The sequence below is a fragment of the Rhea americana genome, unplaced genomic scaffold (genome assembly GCF_003343005.1).
Source record: "Rhea americana isolate MKP2758 unplaced genomic scaffold, rheAme1 scaffold_175, whole genome shotgun sequence".
NCBI lineage: Eukaryota > Metazoa > Chordata > Aves > Rheiformes > Rheidae > Rhea > Rhea americana.
The window spans coordinates 218932-228888 of NW_028185872.1; the positions used below are offsets into that span (position 1 = coordinate 218932).

The 9957-nt window shown below is 46.1% G+C and overlaps 2 protein-coding genes across 2 annotated transcripts in view; both read right to left on the bottom strand.

The window, feature by feature from the left end:
- Window positions 1–1131, bottom strand: part of BLMH (bleomycin hydrolase) — a 21176-nt gene extending 20045 nt beyond the window's left edge. The window contains exons 1-2 of the mRNA XM_085301238.1: window positions 1124–1131; window positions 187–363 (exon numbers count right to left, since the gene is read on the bottom strand). Coding sequence (XP_085157364.1) covers window positions 187–363; window positions 1124–1131 — 185 coding nt within the window. The remainder of the gene's footprint in view (window positions 1–186; window positions 364–1123) is intronic.
- A 607-nt stretch (window positions 1132–1738) lies between these two features.
- TMIGD1 (transmembrane and immunoglobulin domain containing 1) lies at window positions 1739–4984 on the bottom strand. Its single transcript, XM_085301366.1, has 5 exons — window positions 4906–4984; window positions 3618–3896; window positions 2845–3123; window positions 1877–1980; window positions 1739–1771 (listed from the first exon to the last, which is right to left on the bottom strand). The coding sequence occupies exons 1-5, from the start codon at window positions 4982–4984 to the stop codon at window positions 1739–1741; spliced, it is 774 nt and encodes a 257-aa protein (XP_085157492.1).
- Between the last annotated feature and the right edge of the window lie 4973 nt (window positions 4985–9957).

Here is a 9957-nt window from a genome sequence, read left to right on the forward strand (position 1 = left end):
GTTCTGTGGAGGCGGCCGAGGCGAGCGCAGGGCGCCGCTGCGCCACACGCCGCGGCCTTGCGCGCCCCGCGGCCCTGCCCAGCACCCGGCTGTGCTAGAGGGGCCGCAGCCCCGCAGCCCCGCGGCCCCGGGTTTCCACAAGCACCTCCCTGCGCGTCCGACGCCCTCCCGGCGCGCAGCGTCCACCCTGTCCCGCCATCGCCCGCCGCAGCGGCAGGGCGGGAGCGTGCTGGGTCGCGCTGTGGGACGGAGGCGTTCGGCTCCGCCGCGCTGGAGCGGCACTTGCGGTCCTCGTGGGGAAGGAACCTCTTCTCGGGGGTGAGCTTAAAGTAGTGCGCGTAGTGCCGTGAGCTTACGCTAAAACTGCCGTGACAGCGTTCCCTGAGCGCTAGTGAACGCCAACTGGCAGACACGCTGTCGCTCCAGCAGTCAAGGACGTGCTCCGTTTCATGCTGCCATGTCTTCCTGTTGAGTAATTCCCCTGCTCCTTTCTGAGAAGAATATTTGCACATYGGAGACTTGAATTAATTTATAGCACACAGTGTTTGTTGACAGTATTAGTAATGTACAATGTCAAGACGTGATGAGTCTTTAAAAGCTTGCCAGGACCTTGAGAAAAGTGCATGAGTGGCTTATTTCGGGGAGGGATGGAGAGGTTGTCCTGCYGTTTCAGCACGGGAACATTCTCACCGAAGCTTTCATCACATGTTACTGAGTGCCTGAGGTTGCCCTGAACGCTGAGGAGAGCTCCTAGCCAAGGAGGAGAGCAGATACAGCAGCAGTGCAAGGTAGGAAGCAGGCAGGAAGCTTTGGCCCTGGCCAGCAGAAGCTGAGAAGCCCTGGAATTACCATGAGGCGGCAGCAAGTTGTTCTTAAAGTTGGCCTGCGCTGCCAAGGCCRGGTAGAGCGTCACTGTGGGCTACAGCCAAGAAAGCAGCTATCAGACGCACATCCCACATTATTCGTGCATAATGTCACTTTCTGTGGTGACCCATTATGGATTTATCTGTAGACTAACCAACTGGGATCAGGTCCCTGACCACCAGCTTTGCTGACTGCACACACACACACACCCTTTAGGAATAGGGCTTTTAAGCACAGGGTGCAGGATGAGGCATCCTACCCTGCCATGGCTGCGYTCTAAGCAGTGTGTTAGAATCAAGAGACATGAAGAACCGCTTATATTTTGAAAAAGACTGTATGAACTTCAACCCCAAAAGTTTCAGTGCTTGATCTCATCAGTTCAACACGRTTTCATCTTCTGCTGCTACAAATGGTGTTTCTTGGGTTTCTTTCTCCTGTGTACAGAACTTTCTTCACCTGTGGCAGAATGAAAAAGAGAATTGAAAAATCACTTAATGTGGAGAGAAAGGGTGAGTTGAATTCACTYGGGCTACATCTAGCTCAGGAAAACTTGCAGCAGACTGGGGATATGCAATAATGTTTATTTCCCACTGCTTCCACACATGTAGTCAGGGCCCTAGCAGCTGCAGCCGTGTCCAGGCTGTGATCTGCATTTATAGTCTCATTCCCATGCTCCTCCACCTAGGAGGGTCCCTCTAATGGAGAAGAGGTACAGGTCCCTGTTAGCCCACCAGAGCAAGAGGTTGGTAACTCAGTACGGCTTTTTTTTTAGCGTGTTAAGTATTTTTTGTTTCCTGGGGTCTGAAAGAGTRTAAAAAGGGGATTTAATTCTGAAGCTCATTCTGGGAAGCTACATGAATAAGCAGTCAAATACTTACAGAGCTGTTTCACTCGATCCTTTGAAGCACTGCCAAATAAAGAAACAGCCTTGTTATCTTTTGCATTTCCTGRTCATAGGGAAAAAACTACAAAACAATACTAAACTTTCGTAAGAAATGAGAGCTTTTCGTACCTTAAAAATTTTTTCTTTTCGAGCCACAATTCCAAAAATTACAGTGAGTGCAACTACCACAACAGCAGCAATAATGGCCTCCTTGGGGAAAACAGGCTTCTTATCTGTTAAGAGGGAGAAGAAGTTGAGGGCCCAGTAGATTGGTGCAGTTTTGTAGAACAAGTCATTTCACAGAACTGTGGAAAAAACATATCCTCTTCCCAGAGCTGTCAGTGCTGATTTCAGCTGTGCTCCTTCTGCTGTGCACAGACTTAACTGTGTGGATTAGTCACCTGAAAAGAAGGGAGCCACAGGTATACTCTAGTGAACTAAARAAAGAGCTGAAATGTCAGTCCCTGAGGAGGATCCCCAGGGTAATCTATTTTGCATGGAAATAAGGATGTCCAGCCATATCACTGACAGAACTAAYGTTGCTTTCAGAGCTGCTCCTATGGACACAAGAGTGTGGAAATAAGAGGGGCTGAGCCAGTGCGGTGGGAAACAAGCCCTGCGTCTGATGGAGTCACTTCACCTGGGACTACCTATCTGAGACCTGGGCCTCCATGCTCTCCCTGTAGTCCACAGAACTGCAGTCTTTTCCAGAGGACAGTTACTCTCTCKTGCCTTAAGCATCTCTCTCAGCATGGCTGAATACTTTATAGCTTAGGATGAGCAGCTTCAAGATGCTTTAAAACRCACTTGAATGTGCCCTGCCAGCCTGGGAAGTGAGAAGGTGGGGTGAGTTCACTTCAGGTCGCGCTTGCCAAATGCCCTTGAATAAGAGGTAGAGGAGGAATGGCATTTGCTGCTGCTGCAGTATCAGCCAGGCACAGGTGGAACTGGGGGTAAGTCAGCAGGGAACTGACTTACTGCTTTCCACTTACACATTTTTAGACTGTAACTCATATCTTCATGTAAGTGGATTGCTATTGTTATAGAAGTGAACATAGTTATCTGTAAAGCTTATTGTTTAGCAACAACCGTGTTACCTTCAACTATCAGGTGGAAATCCTTTCTCCCCTCTCCCAAAGCAGATTTCACCACACAAGTATAGGTCCCGTTGTCAGACTTCTGTACTTTTTTGATAGACAGCTGAAAAACATCACTAGTCTGGTACACCTGGTAACGATTTTGCTGTAGGGTCAAGGTGGCGTTGTTTTTATACCAATTTGTTTGACCTTGAGGGTTGGATTTGGCATTGCAGTTCAGGGTAACATCTTTGTCTTCTTCGACTGCGAGGGACTCTTCTCCAGTAAGGAGGGGAGGAACTGTTCACAGTAAACAAAGTTAAATATGTTATTAATAATGCTGCTYGCTCTTTAACAGAAAATAAGTTCCCTTTATACATCAGTTGTACACCTTCTTCAAATGGTGCAACACATCRCAGTTCTGCAGCCTTTCCTGATCCCCTAGAATGAGCAGGGCAATCAGTGGCAGAGACAGTCGTTCCTGTGGCTGCTCTGCCCTGACTTGTATCCTTGAGAAAGAATCTAGGTGGAGACAGGGATGTATCCAGAAAATTGACTTACATAATGGCCCACGCACTCCCTGTAGAAGAGGCATTAGGTCAGCCCTTATGCACCACTATGGAAAGGGAGTGTCTTACCACGTGGTTTATCTCCTTCTAAATGCATTTTTTTGTAGTGAACACAATGTACAACAGTGCCAAACACCCTCTCTGTGGTGCTCAGTCACCAAGATGCTCAGCCCATGGCTTTTTGCACCGCAGCCGTTCTTCAGGGATTCCCTCTACACAACTCACACTGGACATCCAGGATCACAGAGACCTGGACAGATTGGTCCCGCCTCAGCTTGCAAGTGAAGGTGACTCCGTTGTCAGCCTCAGTGATTGGGGATATGCAGATGTTACTGACRTTCACTTTATTTCCTTCTTTGAGATCCACAGTCCCATCTCCTCGGTACCAGAGAAGCTCCTCAGCCTGGCTGTTGTTCTGCACTAGGCAGGAGAGGGAGAGTAGAGGGCCACGTCTTGTAGACAGGGTGAAGTCAGTAGCGTTATCATTTACAAACAGTTCCAAACCTGCAGAAGAAGGGGAACGAGGGCGTTCAGGCATCCTGTGCTGTACTCTTCCCATAGCACCCCTGCTAGCTTCTCCAGGCCTTAACCTTGGGGGGGGGGGGAAATAAGAGGGTAGTTTCAGGCTTCAGTCTAACAACTGTTTTTCAGGTCGGACTTTTGTCTCCATCACAAAGCTCCCTTCACAATTACTTAAAATCAGATTGAGGCTTTTGCAACTGACTGAGTGCCAAAGCCTGACCTATAGAAACAAAACATCTAAAAAACATATTACATCAGTGGCAGTGTAACCCACACAGGAAAAGAAGGTCATGCTAGTATTTCCTACCCTCCTTGTAATCACTGTCACAGCCTAGCTGTGCCCTCATTTTTTTTATGCCTACAGTTTGATATGCTGTTTTACAGTTGGATCTAACCGCRCTTGTGAATATAAAGTAGTTAATCAGCTCTTCAGCCACACCCAGGCCAGTTTGTGAGTCCAGCTGTTGGAGGGTTGTAGTCAGTCTAACCTACAAACCTCAGGACATTTTAAAATGAAAAAATACTATGGAAAACAAATACTGTGTCAGGCTAAAGCTCACTRCTGGAGCTGTGTCATACAGTAATGAACTAAAAATATACCTCAGAATATAGAAGCACTGTAGTGCTGTGAATATAAAAAAATCCCAAAGCTCCCTGTCTTGTCCTTGGTGTCCCCAAGTGGCCAAACCTATCAGACTCWTCACTTCTCAGAGCACGTTTGAAAACAGTGGCCTCCTCATTGCTGTGCAGCTGCTGCAGTAACATTTGAAAATGCTGAAGCTTCCCTACTCTCTGCTCCACTGCCCTCAAAATCATGCTCAGAGGCCAGTTTTTAGACAATCCTCTATTTAGGAATGATCCTCTAGGGCATAGGAAAACTGGGATGCTGTTGTGGCATATCACCCTGCGCATTGCCCAACCCTGGGACAGCACCGCATGTCGACATTATGGAGCTTGGACAAAGCCATGATGGATTTTTTCCTTTGCTTACCTGTGGCTGCATATGCCAAAAAGCAAACTGCAAAGGCAAGCGCTCCGTAAGGGGCTGTGAGGCTGCTTTTCTGCGCCATCGCTGAGGAGCCCAGGTGGTGTCTGCTGAAGAGAGAGTTAAGAGTGTCGCTGCTCCTGCTCACAGATCGTAGAGGCATTAATCGCTTGCTACCGTTAGGCATCCTGGGGAGAGCCCTCTCACATGGTAGGACAGGGTCGCCAGGGAGTAAACCAGGCCAATTTGTTTYAGACCTTTCCTAGTTCAGCACAGAATCAGGGGGATTTTAGCTGTCTAATCTCCGCTGCGCGAGTGCGTTGTCTCTAACTGCCTTTCTGTCAGGAGAACCTGTCTCTGAGGAGTGTAGCACTGGACTTACCGTGGGAAGAGTCTCTGGAGAGGTGTCTTCTGCTAAGGAATGCACAGCACTCTCCCCTCCTTGTTTATAAGGTCTGAATTTTAATGTTTTATGGTAGCTCACTGAGAAGTGAGTTAAACCCATAAAATGGGTTCAAGGCCTCGTTCAATTCCTGGATTTCTGAGCTCCCAGAACACTGAAGAAAGCGATTTGCTGGTTTCTGTTGTCTGTTTTACGAGACCTGCTGAGGCAATAAGTAACTAATAAGAAAGATCCTGCATCAGCTATAGAGGCCTTCAACAAAAAATAACACCTTTTCAATTTCAGCTTGCTGAGTGTTCGTGGCTATGTTCAAGTCATAGGAAGTTTATCCTAGATTTTCCTTGGAGCAGGAATAGCCTCTGTTTTGCTCCTTCCTGCCTGCAGCTTTGTCACTATGTTGTTCTTTGGACTGGAGGCAAAGTGAGGAGAAAATGTACTGATTCAGACTTTGAACTGCATATTGGCAGAGAGGAGAGCAGAGACGCTGCCCTGCTACGTAGYGAGTACCCTGTGTTCAGGAAATGCCCGTGCAGCCTGTGTTGCTCTACATGCTTCCATTCCTCTCCCAGGACAAGGATAACTGTGTCCGACATTGCCTGCTTATACCCAAATGGGATTGTGGTGGTGTCATTGCAAACCATGGGGTTTTCACAGCCTCCAAAAGTGTTCTCACTGCTCTCTGTACCCACGAACCCAGGGCAACTCCCTGGTCAGGAACTGACTCAGCAGGCCCATAAACAGCATTCCATGAGCAGAAAGGAAGCCTGGGACATGTCCTCAGTGTTTTGGTTGCTTGTACATGTGGTGGCCCAGCTCAGCAGAGCAGAGGTGGGGTGTTCTGTGGCTGACTGTATGCAGAGAGCGCAGGAGCACACAGCACTATTTATTCACAGGGTTGTTGCAAATATGGGTCATCTCTGAGTGTTTCTTAGTATGACATTTCTGTGTTCATTGGTTTGCCTTCTAAACAAACAAAGGAGTCATTTTCAGTTTAAAAATACATATTTATGTGTACAAAAGTCTCTCAAAGAGACAGCCTGGATTATGCCTTCTAGAAAACGGATTAAATTAGTCTCCAGCCTTCAATGGACTTTTAACTTTAAAATCAAATTAAGATAGAAATAAATTCAGCTTCTTCCATCCTTTTTAGGAAGTTGTATGTTCCCTCCTTGTAACATTTGACTAAGTGCTTGCTTATAGTTCAATACAAACTTTGATATTAAGCTATTGGTTTGGTATTAAGCTAAGCTGAAGTGGAGAGAGGTAGAAAGGAATGGGCAGGGAAATAGCTCACAAGTTCCTGCCAAGTCAGGGCCAAAGGCGTGAGAGTTGTGGGAGTTTTCTGTTCACTCTGGTCACTGTGTTGCAATGATGCTATAGAAGAAGGAGGAGGTGTTCAGAGTAAGTGAGGATGAAAGTAAGAATGAAAGCATGGAGAATTTATTTAGTTTAGAAATGAGAGTAAGAGGAAGGAACGTCAGATAACAGCAATTCTGCACTGGGTTTGTTATGATGTAGGGCAGAGCATCAAAAGGAGTCTGGGAAAAATTCTGCCCCAGATTTGCCACAGGTCCATATGACTGGCAGCAAAGTGATCACAGGTTCATCTGTTCTGCATTTTTAAAATGGAMATAATGGTAGTGCCCTGCTTAGCAAAGGGCTTTGAGATCTACTAAAGGGAAAAGAGTCAGGAAAAGAGACTAGAAAAACAAGATACTACCTGGCTAGAGGCGCTGAAAGGCAGAAATTTTAAACTGATAAGAATTACTTTTGCAATGCCTTTTTACACATTTATTTTTGTATAAAGTATAATTATCTTGAGGGAGTCTTAATTACTACTGTGGCTTAGAGTTTTGTGGGTTGCGTTATCTACCTTTGCATTACATTTATCAGCCTCATGTTCCAATACGTAAACCAGCCACTAATGAGTCAGCCCAGCAGGAACTTCTTCCATGATGTATCAGCTCCATAACTCTCCACTGCAAAGATTCCAGCTCTCTCCTTGCGGCATTGGATCAGGCACTATCAAGGCTGGATTAGACAGACCATGGATTTAATCCAGAATGATCCACCAGACTGGTTCCTTCTTGTGATCCTTAAGGCAAGAACGGACCAACAAACCCAGGATAAGACTGTTGTTAAATATGACTYTGAACAGCCCCAAAGGGAATAAATTAATAAATACCAGTCTATTCTGGGGTGTAATCCAAGCCTTAGAAACTTGAGAAGAAAAGATTTAGAACGTGATAGAGATTGGCAAAAGTTTATTTTCCACTYGGTCGCTTAACCTCTGACTCCAAACTTAACAGTAGTTTGGGTTGCACTTGGTTATTCTCAATGCCTCTAGAGGAAGAGGCCACAACTCATGATCCTGTGGATTTTCACTGACAACACTCGATTTATATTCAGCAACATTGTGAGGGCTGAAGGCTGCTCTTGGAGCCAGAAGTATAACAGGATCTGTACAGATGCGTGGAAGCTGCAGATTGTAATATGGGTTGGTTAATTTGTCAGGCAAACAGTGTGTATAGGGTAGCTATAATCTCACACCCAAAAACATGTTTCTGCAACAGTGCCTCAGGCACTGCTCAAAGGCGGCTCCTGTCTTCCCACTCAGTGTGGTTCCTCTTTCTTAATCCTTTTTTAATAAGCAGTGCTGTGTATTTTGCAACACTTCTATTGTTAAGAATGACTGTAACACCCAAACCAACTGTCTCCACTTGCCAGATATCTGGGCTGCAAAGGGAAGCTGTCAGGGTATGCTGCCTGAATGTGCTCAGTGCCCCTGTTCCCGCCCACAAAACCTGTTTTTCTCATGTATAAAGATGATGGAAATGAGATATGCCCTGATCTCTCAAACAAACTCTGAGCCCATAACCCCATGTATTTTTCACTATTGAGATGGACAGGCCTTGAGTATGTTTTTCAGCATTTTATTAATAATTCTAGTTTCTTCTCATCCTGATATAAAAGGTCACATGCTATGATTTTAGATGTAGAGGAATAAGAAGTGATTTTTTTTCCCTCAGGAAGGAATAAGAATAGCAAAAGGAGCACTAAATAGAATCACAGAATCATAGACTCAAGAGGTTGGAAGAGACCTCTGGAGATCATCTAGTCCAACCTCCCTCAGCAGGGTCACCCAGAGCATGTTAGCCAGGATTGCATCCAGGCGGGCCTTGAAKATCTCCAGACAAGGAGACTCCACAAMCTCTCTGGGCAACCTGKYCCAGYGCTCCGTCACTCTCACAGGGAAGAAATTCCCCCTCACGGTCAGGTGGAACTTCCTGTGCTTYRATTTCTGCCCATTGCCTCTTGTCCTGWCACACGGGRYAACTGATAAGAGTTTGTCCCTGTCCCCTTGACACCCTCCCTTCAGATACTTATACAAAATACACAGGCGTATTTTGAAATTTTAAAATAGATGGTTTAGAGGACATGGAACATTGCAATTAATAGTCGGCATTAATGAAGAAACGGACCCTGAGATAAATAAAAGACAAGAGAAGCTTGCAGGAAGGCAAAGCTGAGGACAAGTGTTAGACGCGGATGCCATCTGCTGGATACACACTAAGCAGCTCTGGGGTCTGACAGCCCTGCGGGCGGGTGTCCAAAAGGGAAGAAAGACACCTTCTGGGAGCGCTGAAGACGGGATGTCTGATGCGATCACCACTGCGAAGTCTCAGAGACAGTAAACTCTGCAGAAGCCTGAAGTGCTGCCAGGCACTCGGACAGCTGTGCCAAAGCTTCGGGTGACTGAGTCAGAGAAAAAGGAGGAAGATGTACATCTGRGATTGTGCTTTTCGTCTGCGTTGGAAATGTGGAGCCTGCACTCCTGGTGAGGCCACAGGGAACCATATGCTGGCATTTAACTGATACACTCAAGTTTCTCTTTCAGAAATGTAAGTCATGCTTAGGGAACTCCGGTCATYGCTTTAAACAGTTGCTTCTGGATCTTTTAAACTCTACCCCTTCAAAGTGAATGGCAAAAAATTGGAACCATGTTGCAGGAGTGCAAATCKCACCTGTAAGCAAGAGCATCCAGGCACTCGGGAATGTTACTTGTGCTGTGATGAATGCATCCAAAGCCTGTAGAAACTCTGAGGACTGTGCATGAAATTATTACCAGATTGTTCAGGCAGTACCCACTGCTGTCTGCTACCAGCATTCAGCACTGATCCTCGTATTTTCTAACCCCTCTAGGTTACATTCAGTGTTGGTGGCATGCCAGGGATTCCAAGAGTAGCCAATTTTGACTTAGAAAGCTAAAGATAGTACATCAGTGTCGTCCTCACTATCCTAATCTGAGAAATATGGTACCAAATAAAAGCAAATACGGAAAGAACTTGGCATTAAATTAGTAATGTAGGTCCCCTGCAGGAGATAAAAGTGAATTATCTTTATTAAATTCCATTTAAGTGTTGGCCCTCATTCCCACCTAGGGAGCCCTGTTTACAAGCTTTCAGCTTTTACACCTAACAGCGCTCAGGCAAATTAATAATATTGATCCTGGATTTGTCTCCTCCACTCATGAAACTCCATTTTCCGCCTGATTAAACCGATTTACAAGGAAGTCTCTTGCCTCAGCCATGGAGTGAGGCTGTATCACAGCAGAGTGTATCTGTTTCCTTGTGACTTTGTGCTTTTCCTGGCCA